This window comes from Larimichthys crocea, chromosome I (assembly GCF_000972845.2).
Source record: "Larimichthys crocea isolate SSNF chromosome I, L_crocea_2.0, whole genome shotgun sequence".
Taxonomy (NCBI): Eukaryota; Metazoa; Chordata; class Actinopteri; family Sciaenidae; genus Larimichthys; species Larimichthys crocea.
Window position 1 is genome coordinate 16,186,656 of NC_040011.1, and position 19,082 is coordinate 16,205,737.

Sequence of the window (19,082 nt, forward strand, 5' to 3'; positions counted from 1 at the left end):
CTTTGTCTCTTCTCTCTCTCTCTCTCTCTCTCTCTCTCTCTCTCTCTCTCTCTCCTTTAGCTGGCCAAAGGGCTGATAGTGTCTTGGCTTTGGAGGAAAGAGCGAGCACACTCCACTTACACTGTGAGTACTCAATCAGTGGAAAACATGCTTGTCTGTTTGGCTCCTTGATTTATGATATGCTATAAATGACTGCGACCAGAGCTGTTTTTCCAGGTAAAGGAGCTTTTCTAGCATACAGTAATCTCCTCTTCTGTGAAATGTGTGTGTGAACCATCTGTTCTATTAATCCATAAGTGATTGTTGCTACAGCTATATGAAACCCCAAAGTGTTTACTGTTAAATGAATAAATAAGACGTGATGATAAACAGTTAATAATAACAAAAATCTAAATCAGTTGCGGAATAGTGTTACAGAGAAAATGAGAATGATGATATATCATTCCGTTATAATAGGTTGAGTTTTAAGGATTTCTTCAGGTATTTCACAAATTATTGTTTATTTTTTTTACACCATTATTTCTTTTCATGTATTCAATGTTGAATGCTCCTTACTGGTCTGTGGTCAGTCCAATAGAAGAAATATGAAGACAGAAGCAATACTAATCTGTCTGGACAGTACAGTTCTATCCCATCATTGAGATAGAGAGCTTTGATACATAGTTGATTTGTTAAATGGTCGATAGCCAGTAATAGGGAAAAGTATAGAATTTTGCGCATCCCTGACTTATATATTTTTTTAAGATTAAATCACTGAAGATGCTGATGAAATTATTGATCATCTTTTGTTTCATCATCAAAAAGAAAAGGGTAAAAGTCAAAGCCAATCTTGTCAGGACCGTATCCACCTAATGTGTTTCAATCTAACACTGTGATGTGCAAAAAGAGTACTGGAATTTTGGACCAAATAATCATTTTATTATTATATAGTCTTTTTTTTTTTTTAGATTCAAGAAGCAAACCATAAATGGCAATGTCTCTGGTTCAGTCTAACTCTGGTTCTTTGTTGCACCGCTCTCTCTCTCTCTCTCTCTCATTTCCTGTCATCTCTGCACTATTGCTGTTTAACAAAATAATTAAAAAAAATCTGATAACATTATAAATATATATTTTTTTAATTGACATTTGTGGTAAAGATCCCATCAACTGGGTCACTTTAACCAAATGAACTAACTGAATTAACTTTCTTGAGTCAGTGAACCGTCAATTTATTAGGTTACATTGTCAATCTGTTGGACCCATATAGCTCTGCGTTTGTAAAAAAAAAAAAAAAAAAATTCAGATATTCAGTCCTTGCAGACTCCTGACAAAAGTCTGCGAAATATTTATAACGCTCCCTGTTATAGCACATCCTTGAACTCCCTTATTAACCTCTAACCCTCCACATACCCACCTACAGACATATAGAGACTGAGAGTACAAATGAGAGTTGAACTAGTCAAAATACTACAACAACTAGTAATTTACTGTGTTGACACACATGTTTAAGATAAAAATGCATGCGACTGAGATATGTACAGAGCATGCGACATGTTACATGTTCATTAAAAGTTTCAGTGTTCATTATTATTATTAGTACATGCAGAAACCAAAATATAAGCTCTTATTGATTTCTAATTGAAAGCACTTTCATTAGATGAGTGCAGTAATAAGTAAGCACTGACAATGTTTTCATCTAAAGAACAAAAGAAAATGGAGTTTTATGTGTAAAAATACAAAACATACAATGCAGTTCTTGATTTCTTCAATGGGTCGTAACTTGGCTTAAGACGTAACCATAACAACAAAAGCTGACATGGGCATACATAAATATTCATCTCATATCTGAGGTGTTATTCACACGTTCTACACAGGAACTTCATGCACAGTTCTGTTTGCTGAGTCTGTATTGAAGTGACGGGATGTTAGCTTTCAATATTCTCTTCCTCCTCTTAGTCGATGTGTAATATGCACTTCTACAATGAGTGACAGTTTGCCTACTGAGCTGCAGCACTGCTCATGCTCCCTTGAGGCTGACTGGATTAAAGATGGACTGTAATCTGAGATCAGGAGGACTTATTGAAGCTTGGCACCTTCTCTGATAAAACAACGCCCCAATCCAAAGCATATACAGATAAAACATGTTTTAATTTGAGCATTTTGTTGAACAATTACTAAAACGAGGGAGGGTATATGTTTCAGAGCTCTGAGCCATGATAATGTGGTGTCAGGTTGATGTCTTCATGGGCCCCTGCACAGTGTTGAATGTCGCGTTTATCATGCTATGCCCCCAAAAAAGGGGCAGAAAAAAAGCCTTAATTACCTCTCACAAGACTGCCAAAGTTAATTTCTGTAGTCACGTGTTTAACCAATTACTCAGTGTGTAATGAAGTGGAACATGGCTCACCAGAGTTCTCAGGACACCCTCCACCTCCCTTTTTTTTCATAGCCTACTTTGGCTATTCCAGAGCAGGAAGCTAATCATCACTAAACATTAAAGCAGGCAATACTTCACCCGGGATACATACATTTATCCATGTCAATATCCATTCCTCGTTTAATCATTTCTCCACAGCTATCTCAATATCACAGGCTAGTGAGAGAGGCGGGGTGGGTGGAGGATTGGGGGGGCACATTATCTATGCCGGGGTGTTACAGTATTAGGGATTATCCCTGACAGATAGTTTCCCTTCCAGGCACCATTAGCTTGGCCTCATCCCATTTGGTATTTCCAACACCTGCGACCACCATCCGCTGGGCACAAGAATTATTACCATTGTATTTTTTCTAGGGTATATAAATTAATCATGGGGATCACAAGCAACTACTTTAAATTTCTGGACTGTGACCAAGAAACACATTCTCCCCAAGGATGCCAAGGACCTATGCATCATTAAAACCGACTTGTGCTATCTGACAGAGGAACAGTGCCAGCTCCCTCACTTATACACCTTACGGGACTGTGGCCTCTGCATTTCCACGTTATGCATAATAGCTACCTGTCTATGGCTAAATGCAATCAGGGTCCTTGAGTCTGACTTTGAATGCTAAATGAATGAGGAAGACGTGTTTGCGAATGGACAGAATAAAGTTGATCAGCTTGAAAGTGAAAGTGGACAGCTGACTGCAGCGAACATAAATTAACATCGATCACTGGGCAGAGCACGTGCGTTAATGACTCAAGGCTGCAGGGGCTTGTTAGACAACCTCTGCAATGGACTGTAATGGTTCCCATATCCTCACAATCCACTAAATACCAATGGCTGTAATTCCTCACTGAGCATCCTCGCATTGGCAAATGATATATCTTTTATTCACATGCCTAAATTAATTATGTGGGCATGAATTTGTGATATTACCTGTACAGTAATACCTTGAAGTTATGCGTCAAACAGTGCAATTAGATCCACCTCGTGTGTGCTGCTCATTACAAAGCTTCTACAATTTAAACTCAAATCCAGACTCAAACTGACCAAGACATAATGATTAAATCAGTTTAATCAATATGAAGCCTCACACTTTTTCATATGCATCAGTTTTTGAGGTAGCTGCTGGTCAAAATCATGAGACCACTTTCAGATTGTAGTATTTCCATCTGAGTCTAATCTGACTTGTTCTGAGTTCCTGGCTCACATGGTGCTGGCAAGTGCATCTGAATTTTAAATCATATTGATTTGGAATTACTTACAGGCGCTGGCCTATAACGGTATTGATTGCAGATAGGCGTTTTGACAAAATGTCTGGAAAACATTTCACATTGATTTAAAGTTTCTCTAATCTCACAATAAAAGCTTTGCATCTAACTATACAATCATTGCCATATGCGGTTTTGTGTCATTCATTTAGACCCTATTCATACAGCAACTTAATCAACATATGATTACCTCTGACTCTAAAGTTTACTGAGAACAACACCAGTCTGAGAAGTCTATTGAAAGAAGAGAACATTTCACAGCTCAGAGTCCCATGTCGGTCAAAGAAATGCATCTTCTATTGTTAGATGGATAAAGTTTCTCATTGGTTTTCTCCACAGGCGAATATATCAACCCAGTGAGTCTCATAAGGAAAGACATCAACCAAATCTCCCTTTATTGATCCATCCCTCCATACTTGATTGAGACTCATGACAAGACTGTGGGCAGGATGACAAACAAAAAGGCAGAAGGTTAAAAAAAGTGGAAACCAAATCAATAATGATGACTGACAAGATGAAGCTTGGATGATCAGTATTGTGCTCTCTTAGAATAAATAATGGAGAGCAGAATAAATCTACTTCACTCCCTACACGGCTTTTCTCTCTTCTTCCCTTCATGATTAGTGATTTGTTCTCTTTTGCTCCATCCAATGATTAACTTCAGGAACAGACAGAAAAGGGCAAAGAAGAGCCATAGGACAGATGTTTTTTATGAGCGCTAGTTTGCACATATAAAATACATAATGACAAATGGTAAGACTTTTCTGACTAATATGTGGTAAACTTCAGCAGATAAATCTTTAGGGAAGCGTGTGTTATTTTATAAGGGGGCAGTCATGACTTGGTTCTATTTTTCTATTAAAAATAAACGTTATTTAACTTTAGAAATGCATTTAATTTAATTCAAAAGATTAATTTGCTTCTATGTGCTGTTATTACGCCCACTGCAACCTGCCCTAGCAACCTGCCGTAACTAATGTATACAGCAGCGCAGAGCTGCCGCTGATGTGCATTCACATTCATATTTGATATTTGAGCCGACCTTGTTTGGTTTTGTTTTATTAATTTAATGAAACACATTTGTTCACGTTGTCCGTTACAAGAGGGCCACAGGACACTTTTATTTTCCACAGGTTAAAGCGCACGCACGTGCCAATTAGTGTTCCGACCTGTGCGTCAAGTAAAGAGGCTGCAAGGATGTTCTGGCTGCTGTCACGTTACTTATCAGCTACTTTTCAATAAATGTTGTGAAATCTGTGGAATTGTTGTATTTTGACAGGAAACATGAGGTTTAAAAGATATATTTAAAAAATATATATATTTTAAAATAAATCAACGTCATCTAGCGGGCCAGATATAATTGATGGCGGGCCAGTTTTGGCCCACGGGCCGCTAATTGCTGACCCCTGCCCTAAAGCATCATGGGAATCGTAGTTACAAAAATTAGAGCAACGTTATGCAAAGAAATCCAAAATTTATATTAATTTTTCTTGCCAATCAATTTCCTTGACCCATTAACATGATACTTATATTCTGGGGAACACTGATATCTTTAACTAAATTGAAGGTGTATCAAAGAAGTCATCTAACAGAACATCCTGCACTAACTACTTTTGGATGAATACATGTACTGTTACTACATATGATATATGTCTTAAACCTACATGGACTGAAAGAAACAAATTGATTTAAAGAACTATAGACACTTTAAGCAGCGGATACAGAAGTATCAAACACAGATGTGTTAGAATACAGACTGCACCAAAATAGAATAATGTGTGACCCTTGTAATGTTTTTTGACAAGGTTGCTTAAGTAATAAAAGTTTGTTTTTGTAATTCTAAATCAATGGCAATGGTTCCTGGCATGGTGATCCATGGAAGATGTGCTGCCAGTCTGCATGTTTCCAAGTGGAATCACTTTACTCACAGAAGGATTTTTTTCCTGCTTCAGTTCAGTCCGTCTGCCTGCGTTCATTAGCATTCCCTGTCATATATACCGTACACTTAATGCATCACACATCTTGCTTGAGTAAATATGTTGAACCAACAGTTTTAGAAAGCTTACCATTACCTTTGGCAGCATGCTCTGCTCATCTGTTGCTGCTGCTGAAAGCGATTTTTTTGCTTGAATTGCTTCTGAGAGTGTAGAAGCAGTATGTATACACTAAATATCAGCTCCCCACTATCAACTGTTAGCTGGTCCATCGGCATGGGATCTTGGCTTTGCTCATTTGGTTGAATGAATTATTAATGGCTCACCGATTTTCCACAAGTTCCAGCCTGTTTTTATTTTTCTCCAGAAGGCTTGATGTAGACTGCATCTCCTCATCTCCACACTGCTCATTTGCCCTACTTTTCTTTCAGAGCCAAACAGAAGAGCGTTTGCCTAAGAAATATTCTTCATTCTCTGGCAACTGGATGGGAAGAAAGAGACTCTTTGGCCTTGGAAAATGAAGATGTTGTTGCCATGGGAACTGTTAATCCTTCTGTCACTCAAAGAGTGCCTGGCTGGTGAGATGCCAAGTCAAGTCGCCTTTCATGACACACCTGATATGCATACATCTTTCACAGGAGGGGTTCATCTTTGTCTCATGCGTATTTTGGTTTCATTTGATCACAGTATAAAAAGGGATCATAATTTGATAAGCTTTTATATCTGGGCAAAATCTGCTACCACTTTAGTTAAAACAAATGTGTGGCCAAATCTGTAGACCTCGAGTTATAAAGGGCTTAGCTCAGGGCAAACACGAAGCACAGAGGCAGACAGTTGAATTTAGTGCTGTTTGTTTTTGTCATTTAACGGGATGAAGTTGTCAAGATTGACGGTTATGTTGAAATTCTTGAGCGTTTCTGTTCAGATCACCTCTGATAAACGTAACTCAGTGTAAGATTTACATTTGAGTAGAGACTAATGTAGAGAAGGAGGAGAATTCTCTCTCTCTGGTCTCTTTATGCCTTCCCAGTTTTATTATGCAATTTTCTTGCTTTATGTCCAATGGCTGCCACTTACATGAAATGTGGCAAGCACTATAAAAATCCACACTAACTCTTTTCTTAACACTAATTTATTCTGCACCCCGTTCTCAACATAGATCCCCACGGTGTGCAGAGGTTCTCCTCTCTCTGAGAAGCAGAGTAGCGTTAGCCTCCACTTCCCTAATAAGTGTATGAGCTACAGCTTAGGAGTTAAAATCCCAATAAGAGCTCTCACTTTATGTCTGAATACGGTAAACTGTGAAGCTTAGATAACCAGGCGAGATTTAATGTCCCCAGTCAGATTTGAGGGATATAAGCCAGCCGTTTACAAGTCATCAAACAAACACATTTAAATTTATACAGCATATGGAGTGTGGTCTGTTGTAGTGTTATATATGCTTCCATTTCCATTGATTTAGCATCTCATCTCAAGTCAGCAGTTTCACTGGGATGTATCTATGCAGCCTGCAAACACAGGAGAACGAGGGGTTGTGCGCAAATGTCAGTGAGTGCTGTACTGTACATACTATATACCTGCGACCGAGCCCACATTTCATGCATTCTCGGGAAAACGAATTAGTTGCAATTTGCATGTGTGTGTGTGTGCGCATGTGTGCTACTGGTCAGTCCAGTTGGTGTGTTTACAGGGCAAAGTCTGTTTTCAGGCATACACACAAACCACTGGATCATTTCCCAGGTGAAATAGCCCAGCTATTAAAGGTTCATTAATTTGTTTAATTTAAAGGACATCGCAACCAGGGTAAAAATGAAGCACCTCCCTCTGAGGCTGGGGAAACAAGGCCCTTACCTGAGGCAAAGACTCCCACTCTCATTAGTACGATGATGATGATGATGATGATGATGATGATGATGATGATGATGATGATGATGATGGGGGGGGGGGAGCTCTCTTTGTCCTGTTCAAGGTTAGGGACGTGTAAAAAAGCATCTCATCCTCTCAAGTGCACAAAAAGAAAAACGACCGGCGCGCAGCTTGGCGTATGACACACGGTGTCAGAGGAAAAGGGAGGGTGGACACCAGTGTTCCAGTACCTATTGAAGAAATGTTAGATTTCACGGGAGTAATTAGTGCAACATCGGTTAATTACTCCTGCGTATTGATCGTTTGGCTGGAGCTAACCAAAACAACAAGCTCGACTGAGCAGACACACATGCCCAAACAACATGCATATAGACAACAGCTTTGCAGACTCTCTAATAATTTGATTATAACCAGAGTAAGGCAATACTCTGATATTGCAACTCTCATGTAAATGCCTTAACTGAATTATCCTACTTGCATTAAGATCGTAATGAAATCAAACACAACTCAATTAGCCATCTGGGTCACTTGTCAATCTTCCTAATCGCTCCTGACATGTAATATTGCTTCGACTGGTTTCTGTGTGTGACAGATCTCACAGTGAACCAGATGCTAAGTCTGAGTTTCAGTAAAAAGTGGCAGAGCTAGTTCTTAGAGAAACTTCTTGGTAAAGAAGTTGTATTTATGTAGCACCAAATCATAACGGAAGATACCTCATGACATTTTTTTATATAGAGGATGTCTAGATCAAATTCTTTATAATATTTACAGAGACTCAATAATTCCTACCACGAGCAAGCACTTAGTGACAGTGATAAAGAAAATAATCTCCCTGTAAGAGCCAGAAACTTTGAGCAGATCTCAGCTCATGGTTGGCAGCCATGACCATGATTGATTGAGTTGAGAGAGAGAGAGAGAGGATACTATATGAGACTATACTACTATACAGTAGTAGTTAACTGCAAAAGTAATAAAGCTTGAGTTCAATGAATTGACTCCTCCACTAAACAGCAATTGTCCAATCACAATTTAGACACCATACATAGGCAGAGCAGGCCTGTCAAGCTTTGGATTTTTTGGCTGCTATAAGAGCAATACTCTGTAGTTATAAAGAGTTTGGATAGTTGTCCCTTCATATTAATCTCCCCATAACTAAAAACACAAGAGCAATAGTGTAAGGAATGGGCTTAATGTTATCTGCTCTAATGTAAGCTGCTGTCATTAGCATCTCTGACTAACTATTTTCCTGACTACAGTAGCAACCTATCTCAGTGATACTTCCAAGGCCAAGGACAGAGCGTGTCATCAACTACATTACCTAAAGGTTACCAAAAAATAAAAACATTAGCTTAATTAGTTAATTAGCTTCAGCGAGTAGACAACTAGGTACTGACAGTTGATATCGTACCCTTTTCATATACAACGCAACAATGGCACCGCTGTGCTCTGAAACCCATTAGCACTGTAAGTCTAGATGGTAACCCTAGATTCACAAAATGTGTACAAGTTTTGTTCTTTCTACTTTTCTAAAATATTCTCGTCTCGCCAAATTGGAACGGCGTCTGCAGTTATAAAAGTGGAAAATCAAGATCAATTATGTTGTTTTGAAGCAACACATTGTCAGGAAAGGCTGAAGTTTAACAAAGCTTTTAAGGAAGATGTACTATAAATAATGCAAGTAAGGTTGTCTGAATGGATCACACACACTTTCAGACTTTCACACAAAACAACTGGGTTTTCTCTATAGCCAGCATGAAACCTAAAGTTAATGGTGGCTTTATTTTTTAGACTCAGTTGACCCTTTTTTTTTCTGTTTAGATTTTCAGTCGCAGTTTAGTCAGGTTGCAGCAACAAACTACTTGGTTAGGTTTAAATAATAAATCAACATTGGGTTTTGGTTTCACATGGGACATCACAGCTTTCTGGGTTATTGATGAAAGTCAGCAAACCATGTATGCTTTAACTGAACTACTACCTTGATCTGCTTATTTACACTGGTACAACTACTTGTGTGCATGGAAGCACCTGACATTGAATGAAAACGAAAAAGCACAACTTCATGAGTCGTGTCGAAGGCTGCATAAAATATTCCGGTTATCCAGCATGTTACAGGGTTATCTTTAGTTAATTGCTCTTTCATCGCAGTACATTATCTGCCTTGTGACATGTGCATAAGAGGCTTTATTAAATGCAGAATCCACTCAGAGAGCCACGTTGACAGCTAATTATATGGCTGTAGAGTTTATATACAGTTTTCTGAGTGCTGAGTGATTTATTTTTGCATTAATTCAGTGTCACTTGCTTAGCACCATTGTACAGCTAACGTGTTTTTTCAACACAGAGAATACACGCCATGGTCCTGTCTTCACCCAGGAGCCTAGTGACAGTATTTTCCCACTGAGCACTGATGATAAGCAGGTGTTTATTAATTGCAAAGCAAAAGGAAACCCCCCTCCGCATTATAGGTAAGTATTTTGCCTGCCCTTTGGCTGTCTTTAAGGTGAGACTAGAGTGTGTAGCATCAGTGAATGTGTGGTACAAAGTGCACTGCTTAGCTGTAAATGATACTGAGCTGGGTTACTGTACTGGCTTCATTTTAATTTCAGTGAAATATTTATTAGAAGTAAGGGGGATAATTACATTTTTAAGCATGTGTGTCTTCATGGGATGTTTTCTGGATAATTTCCAAACATTCAAAGGAAAAATGAGAATGACGTTTCCTTCACCGTATGAGCAGAATCCGAGCAGAATTGTGAAGTCACCCCTCTTCAAAAAAGTGTTTCATGGTCTTATTTGTTGGTTTCATTCTGATCTTCATCTACAGGTGGAAAGTGGACGGGAGAGACATAAACACAGTGTCAGATCCAAACTACAGCCTCATAGAAGGGAACCTGTTGATCAATAATCCTCATGTCATCAATCATGGAGGAGTGTATCAGTGCATCGCCACCAACACATTCGGGACCGTTGTCAGCAGAGAGGCAAAGGTCCAGTTTGCCTGTGAGTTTATGCTGGGTTCATGTGCTGTGCATACTGTAAAAAACGATGAAATTGTATTTTTTTCCTTTGCTTTGTTGTGATATTATGCACGACATAAAGGGCTGCAACTAATGATCATTTCCAGAGTGAAACACCAGGATGCATTTGTCTCTCCACTGTTTGTATTTTAAACTGTGGAAGCATATCAACATGGTAACATTTAGAAGCCAGCATGCTAATATACTATCAATGAATCCAAAACTGGCATTCTAATATGCTAACTATTAAACTCATTTTGCTGGTAGCTTAGTTATAGATTTATAGCCTTGCTGAAACTTGTTGTAGATGTTGCTGTTGTTTTTTTAAAATCCAGCAGGTAACAGACTGAGCTCTATTTTCATATTGGTAGAGGGAACACAGTGTTACAAAGAGCGACTCTCTCGCACACATGCTCTAACAAGATTAAAATCATGACATCATATTTTGGGTAACTTTATTTGCTCTCTGAAATCCCAGAAACATTCTTGTTCGTTGTTTTTTTTAGTCTTTCAGTTTTTGTTCTACATATTTCAACCAGCTGGCACAGTGATCACGCTAGCTTTATTCTGATTATGATATCACTGCCAGCCAGACAGTATAAAGATTAATGAACGGTAGTAGGTAGTCGGTACTGAAGGCCTTTCCTTTACTCTGGTGACTCTTTTTACACCTGAAGGCAGCATGTATCTGCTCCATCTGCACTCTAACTGTAGTGGTGTTGCACACTGTTAAGACACAAAGTGAATTAACACAACATGAACCAACTAGACAATATTTTTAATGTAGCTTTCATTTTCTTGAATGGTTTTTGAATGCAGATGGTTATTACATGCACCAACATGATGACCAATGGATCTTCAGCATGTCCAAAAAACATGGATTCAGCTTAAAAAGACATCATCTGCTCGTGCTCGTGGCTGCTGTATATTCATATATTCATGTTGAAGCTCTGCAGGTGACCAGATGACAATACGTCTCCTCTGAGGAAAAAAACTCTCCATATGTTCCCCAAGTAGCCCTCTGTTTGAAGGGGATGAAAGTTGTGAATATGACTGTCACAACCTCTAACGCACCCACCTATAATGTATGACAATGTATTCTGTCTGATCCCACCCCGTATCTGTGCTACAGGTGAAGTCTGTCCACAGAAACACAAAAAAGTGCATTTGGCACACTGCCGGCACACCGGGTAGGGCACACTTGTCTGGGCTCTGTGCCGTGCCACATGGTTCACAAATATAAAGCCCTGAGTGTACTCTACTCATGTTTCTGTGTCAAAATCACATGTTCAGTGTACATTTCAACATGTTTGCTTTATGCATTTTGAGTGCTTATAATCACGATAAAATTGAAAAAAGTAGCTTGACAAAGATGTCTATAGTATAGTTCATGTTCACATGAGTTTTTCCTCTAATTTCCTCTGACAGAATGTCAGTCCTCATGTCAAAACCTTTTTCTGTAGCACCATCCCAATGCATGACGGACTGTATGTCTTGATTTTTTAATCAGTCTAGCTCTGATTTGACCACTGCTGATATTTGCTTGATCCCTCCTGGGACTCGGTTGGTATTTCTAAGACATTGGGATTGATATGTCTCCCCACTGTTTATTCTCTCACACTGCACAGCAGCATTTAATTAAAGGTGAAAGTAATCTCTCGAGCTCGATTGGCGAGGAACACTTCGGTGCACCCTCTACCCGATCTCCTGCGCGTACTGTAATATTAACAGGGGACTCTCGGGTTTGACTTGTAAGCAGCGTGAACGGACAGGGAAATACTCAGCAGAATGAAATGCCCTTCCCATGGATGTCACTTTTAGGTAAAAGTTATTACAGCTGTCAAACCCAGAAAAGTTGTGTTTCCTTTCTAAATTTTATTTTATATTCAACAGTTCTGCAGAACTTCAGCAGGAAGTCAAGGAACACGGTGTCGGTGAGAGAGGGTCAAGCCGTGGTTCTGCTCTGCGGCCCACCACCCCATTACGGAGGTACAGTGCTCTGTCCTAACTCTTCTGCATTGTCTGCTGTAGTCTCACACTCCTGCTTGCCTCAGCAATCTTTATTGTTCCTCACTCTGCTGCTTATTATCTCCCTGTAACACTGCTGTGTCTCTTTTGTTTTTATACTACCCCACCTTCTCTTTTCTGCTGCTCTTGGTTTCAAACTCTGACACACTGTTTTCCCTCTCACTTCTCCTTATCTGTCAGACGGGGAACTTTTTTATGACCAGCCACCAGCTCTGCCTGCCCGGACCCGTGCCTTCACATCTATAGTTCATAGCCTCACACTTCTTAACCTTGAGCTCACTTTTCTCGCCCATATGATCTGTGACCATGCTGTCATCTATAAAGTCTCCAGTGCTCCACTTCCCCAACTGTCATTTTTTTTTCCTTGATGCGGGCAGGTTATCTTCGGGTAATAAATGCTGCTGGTGGCTGCTGTGGCCAGAGGAGCGTTTATCCCGTGGCACAGCTGCGAGTCGGCTCATGTGTCTGTGTGCTGCTGATTAGCAGACCCTCAAAGTGGTCCGCACTCCTGCAGCCATTCGGTGCCCACCAGCGCAATTTCACGCCAGTGTACCAGCCTTTCTATGCTGTCTGTTGCCAGCAGAATCCTGCGGCCACGTGGGGATTCCACACTTTAGCAATTTGCCCTCCAGCTTTCCCTCCTTTCCTCCCCCCTTTTTGTAAAAAGGCCGCCATCTCTTTATTTTTCCTCTTAAACAGAGCATAGTCACACATTTGGTGGGATTTACACTGCACGATAATGCTGGCTTGCGGTGTTTTAAAATTGAAAAGCGGTGCAAAAGGATGTTTTTTTTTTTATTGCTGCGAGATTTGAATTTTTCAGAGCTCCTTTAAAGCTTGTTGATGTGTCACTTGAGGAGCTCAAGTGCACCTTATTAAAAGAGGAATCATCTGAAGCTTTTTTTGAGCAATCAATAGGTAAGTGGTATAAAAGGAGCCGTGCTGAGAGTCAAACTCTGTCAGAGGACATGAGATTATGTGCCTGCAAGTCCTCTGTTGCTGTGAGACTACAGCTCTTAAACAGAACCAGTCTCTGATAGTCCCTAATCATGAAAGGTCTGTCAGTTTCTGCCCTGACTTTCCCTGTAATGATTTTAATTCACTGTTTTCCCTCAAGGAAGTGAGTGGGACTTTTTACCGTCTGCCCAGTCAAAAGGACTGACTGCAGAATGTCATGTGTCTGATACAGGAGGCCTGTACTAATAGCCAAGTTCACTCTGCAGTCCCTGCAGACATCCTGCCCCCCCTTCTCTTACTGTGTGTGTTTAACACCGGTGCATCGACATTCTTATCATTCTTTTCCATTCTGTATTTTGACATGAATCCTCCTTGTTAATCTGTGTGACAAGAGGTGCAGAACAACTAAAAATAGATACGTCCTGTAAAAAACTATAATGCAGACTACGATTAGGAACTAGTAAGCACATGCGTGACATCCACCTTCGCTTGCTGGAAAGCAGGAGTCAAATTGAGCATTCAGACTGAAAACTGCCCTGCATTAAAAAAAAAAAGCACAAGGGGCTGATTCTGTGTGTCGTTTCAGGTACCACTGAGACAACGAAATATGAGTTTAAAGGCTTATAAAATGCCAAAACACTGCAGAGCGAGTTTATGAAGACGTTTATAACAACAGTGAGGTAAACAGCGAATTATGTTGCATTGCATTGCTTGAAAAGTTGAGTCAGGTTCTGCGTCTATAAAGTACAATCCTGCATTCTTCGGCTGGAGCCCCGTGTGTCGACACCCCTGCTGAGCAACACAGAGGTCCAATTCAACAGCATGAGAGGGCAGTATTTTATCACACAGTGTTGTCTGTCTGAACTTCACCCTAGTCTGGCTCTTAATACATTCTGACATGTCTACAATGTCTGTGGAACTCAATTCATTCCCAATGAAGACATAAGTCAGAAATGAGTCAATTCCAGCCTGGGTCCTTTGCTGCGTTCCCTCTCTCTGTCCTCTGAATTTCAAGTCTATCTTTTCAAAGAAAAATCCCCCAAAATGTCTTTTAAAAACAGCTGGACACTCTTCAAATGTTACTCAATTGCAGCACAATTGTTGTGGACTATTTTCACATGTGGAATAACACACATTTTGTGGGCTCTAGAGTAGCAGCATGAGGTGATTGACTCAAAAGAAAATACAGTAGCAATGTTCAGTGTAATAACGGAACATGTCACACAGTGCAACAGTCCAATCAAATGTGATTTCGGGCAACCAGCTAACCCCGCACATAATAGACTAGAAAGCTGTGCTTGACCATTAGATTGTGGGTCGTAGGAGCTTGCAGAGTGAAATCATGAAGCTGGAGTGTTCGTATGTGAGTTGGCAAAAACTTTCTAAATGAGCACGGTTTATTAATGTGTTGATTCCTGTCTGTTCTCTGGGTTGGTGAGGGACGCCATGCAGCTTTCACTCTTCCACAGCGGCATAGTTTGCCAAAGCCACAACCTTTTTTAAGCGTCCAGTCAAGGGTTAGAGTCTGATCAGCTTTTGTAATTAAAACCCTGCCTAGATATTGTGTAACTAAACAAGCTCGAGCTTTTTGCTGAGCCTTTGAAGAGAAAATACAGTGCAATCAATTCATTGATAGTTTTGTCTTTTCATGGGGTTTGTTGACCAAAGGAAAAGTATAAAATATCACTAGCCTTTTCCTTTAAAGTCATCTCATACCTGTTTTTTGGGGCAGAAATAGAAAATCTCATCATTTATTTGTAATAATATCTCTTACTACAGGTCTTACTGTCCTGGTCATTTTTGGAATGTCAATGAAAGGTGCATCTGATTTTTTTTCTTCCACAGAGATCAAATATTCATGGGTTTTTAACGGACAGCGGAGCTTCCTGCAACAGGACCCCCGTCGTTTTATCTCTCAAAAGACGGGGAACTTGTATATAGCCAAAGTTGAGGCCTCGGATGCTGGGAACTACACCTGTGCGGTGAGAAACATGATGACCAATGCCACAGTGTTCAGCTCTCCAACCCCTGTGGTGGTGCGGAGGGACGGTAAGAATCCTCAGTTCGCCTCTGCTGCCTCCTGGTTATCTTACGCACTGAACTGACACGCTGTCGGAGGGAGGGCGAGCCTGGGAGATAAATCGCTTGTCTTGAGCGTGACACTGTTTTTGCTTTTGCTTAGGAGCGTGTTTTTTTTTTTTATATTGCACCATCCCAAAGCCTCTGAACTATACAGGGTTATATATGCGAGAAACCCTCTCTGTCTGCATGAAGGCACATATTTACATAACCAGAAATGTAGTCTGCACCAAAAAAAAAAAAAAAAGCATGCACGTAGGCTCACACAGAAGGAGCTCGCCACACATACTAAACCCCATCAGGACCGTTTATGGGAACCACTTCAGATTTGAGCGGAGGCAGATATCTAATCCAAACTCATCCATCCGTAAAGCCAAACGCTGTTGTATACGCTGTCAACACGCACACTCGCTCTCCGCCAGTGCCATTCGCGCCATAGCTCTTACATCCAAGATGAGTTACGGGAAGCTGCATGTCCACGTTTTGTGTTTTGACTGACATGATTTGCTTCTATCCTCCACGCAGCGGTGATGGGTGAATACGAGCCAAAGATTGAGGTTCAGTTCCCTGACACTCTTCACGTCTCTAAAGGATCATCAGTGAAGCTGGAATGCTTTGCCTTAGGAAAGTGAGTGTCAGAAACATTAGCTCCACATTTCACATTGCGCTGAGGTCTGGTCAGACATCCCCTGTTACAACAAACATGGCGGCGGCCTGGTCAGTGTGAGCGAGGAGCATGTGGCCAACGTGACCTTTTTGTATGTAACCTCCACAGCCCCGTGCCTTCCATCTCATGGAGAAGAGCTGATGGAAATCCACTCCCTGGAAAAATTAAAATCAACCACTCCAGTGGGGTTCTGGAAATTCCATATTTTCGCCCGGAAGATGCCGGTGTGTACGAGTGTGTAGCCGAAAACAGCAGAGGACGAAATGTTGCCAGAGGGCAACTTTTATTCCACAGTAAGAACCATGTATACCTTTGCTTCCTGTTTCATGGAGTTGGCAGCTAACCTTTTTCTACCTATCAGTACTAATTAATATCCAGCACTTTACTAAATAATTCTAAGCATTTCTTTCACAGTTTTTATTTGTTCTAAAGCAAGGGAGTTATTTTCCCTGCATGAAATAACCTTATAATGTCAGGGTAATATAGATTAATTTGAGCTCATTATCTCTGTTTTTTGTGTGATCACGATGTTAAAGAACTCCCCTGGCGTACTGAATATTTCTATTAAGCAGTGGCTTGAAGTGGAATAGCGGATTACTCATATGTCAAGATAAATCTACCACCTCCATAGAATCAAAAGAAAGCAGCTGTCAAACTGCTCTGAAAGGAGTCATTTGCATGTCGTAGGAAAGCACCGTCGACTTCACTGAATATTCACAGCTGTCTTCTATAAGCAGAGATGTAAGTGAGGGTTTCCAATGTTCCTGTCTGCTGTGGGAGAAAAAAGGTGGATATCAGTCTGTAAATAAGTTTGCAAATAAGTTTTTGGTGTTTTGTAGAACTTTTTCTCTTTTAATTCGAATGCATTTAGTTTGAGTGCTAAACATAAAGGTTTGAGAAGTTTATTTATGAAGCACATTTCATACATAAATGCATTTCAAGGTGTTTTATATAATACATTCAGAGGTTGGTAGGCCATTAAAAACAATAAAGCACAAATGCAAGAGATAGAAAGCATTTAAAAGAAATAAACAGATTTCAAATTCAAGTGCTCGCTTGGAAGAATGATTAAAGCCGATGATTCAGTCAAAGTTTTCTACAGGTCTTTGGTGCAAAGTAACTAAATGCTGCTTCTCAACGTTTAATTTAAACTTTTCAGCAGACTACACGAGAGGTCAAGGGGGTTCATTTGATAAAAGACGTGTTTAGGTCATAAGCTGTGAGATTTATAGACTAGCAGCAGCAGTGACTCAAACTCTGTTTTATGACACACTGGAAGCCGAGTGGAGAAAGTCCTCCATGGACGTGAATCCTCCGATACTTTCTATGATACTGTGCAGGCTTGACTATTGATTTGATGTGGCTATCAAAGTCTCACCCTGACTCCATGATTATACCAAGATTGATTTTTTTTTGTTTATTTATTTAGATCCAAATTAGCTGTTACCAAGGCAACAGCTGAAAAATATTTTTTTTTGTGATAATGTTAATCAAAATAACCTAAATTTATTATTATATATTATATTTATATATTACATATATGCCTATATACATATACATCCTCAAAAATGGTCAATGAAAGAAAAGAAGCTACATTACTAGTTTTTAATATAATTATTATGTAGCATACACCCTCGCCAAAAACTTTTTTACCCTTGTCGGTATTTTTCTCATCAACTATAAAACTCTGTATCAGTCAGAAGACCTGTGGCTCATTAGTAATCTCCTCACTTGATTTTAAGGGTAACCCTCTCAGGTAAAACTCTTTAATAAATGAGGGAAAATGACTCCACTGAATGGTACCAAACAGTTTAAGATAAAGAGCTACCTTATTCATTGTCAATAGTGCCTAATCTAAATAAAGGTTATTCTCAAGGAAAGACAATTTAGCCTCTTTAAAACACATATTCCCCAGAAGAGACCACACATCAGCCTCTCCTCCACCTTCAGCTAGGACAGAGCAGCATGCTTTCCCTCCATCCTCTCTCTGAACGAACGTGAATCTCTGAAACTGAACACATGTGTGAGAACCGAGCGTTGTACAAGCGCCATTAATCTGCTTGGAAATAGACACGAGTGAGACCTTTTCATTTGCACATATCTCGCTGCCTATTCTAGATTCATGTGTTATATTTTCTCATCACTGGTAAGAACATGGCATAGTTGTTACCAGCCTGTAGCACACATAATCACTGATGGCAATTAATTCATTATACGTCAAACCTGTTTGCATGTGTGCCCCACTTGACTGGACTCTGTGCCCCCGTGCCTTGATTTTGTAGAGCCCACAGTGTCTGTCCTTTTTGTTACAAAAAAATCTCAGTCAGTACAGCCTGTAAAGGGCAGATTTCTTTCCATGTATAGCTGCTCTCTTTGTCTCCAGTAAAGTGCACATCTTTCCTCAGTGTCTAGACTATGCATACAAGGTCAGATCATGAAAAGAGCAGACAGAGTTACGGTACTTGTGTGTTGATTGTTCATTCAGGCATGGAAAATGCATAATTTCTGAAGAATGATATGTTGAAATAAATAACTAAAGCTGCATTTGGAATGAGGTCAGAGTGGGAAAGAGAAACAGACGAAAAAGAAATCTGTGATTAAGTAGTTAATAAGCAGATAAATGAACAAAAAACTTAAATAGATTCTTAGAAAGAAAAACAGGCCAGTGATACACAAAAATATTTTGAATATATTTTAGAACCTCAAATAAGGAGGGGAAATGATATATGGTTATGTACTCATTAAACTTGAACACACCGATCAGTGAAGTGTGAAATCGCTGTAGGCAGCAACTGTGTTTTTTAAATTTTTTTATTGTTGAGACAGTTTGAGTTTGGTTACCTTAGTATTTCAGTGAGACA

At 39.9% G+C, this 19,082-nt stretch overlaps 1 protein-coding gene across 1 annotated transcript in view; it reads left to right on the plus strand.

Annotated features, from left to right (window-relative positions):
* The window catches only part of cntn6 (contactin 6), a 115,586-nt gene that overhangs the window by 64,395 nt on the left and 32,109 nt on the right, over positions 1-19,082 (plus strand). Inside the window, exons 2-9 of the mRNA XM_019267247.2 lie at positions 61-123; positions 6,039-6,185; positions 9,815-9,938; positions 10,298-10,473; positions 12,384-12,479; positions 15,321-15,524; positions 16,080-16,182; positions 16,330-16,514. Of these exons, the coding sequence (XP_019122792.1) occupies positions 6,125-6,185; positions 9,815-9,938; positions 10,298-10,473; positions 12,384-12,479; positions 15,321-15,524; positions 16,080-16,182; positions 16,330-16,514 (949 nt within the window). The 5' untranslated portion in view covers positions 61-123; positions 6,039-6,124. The remainder of the gene's footprint in view (positions 1-60; positions 124-6,038; positions 6,186-9,814; positions 9,939-10,297; positions 10,474-12,383; positions 12,480-15,320; positions 15,525-16,079; positions 16,183-16,329; positions 16,515-19,082) is intronic.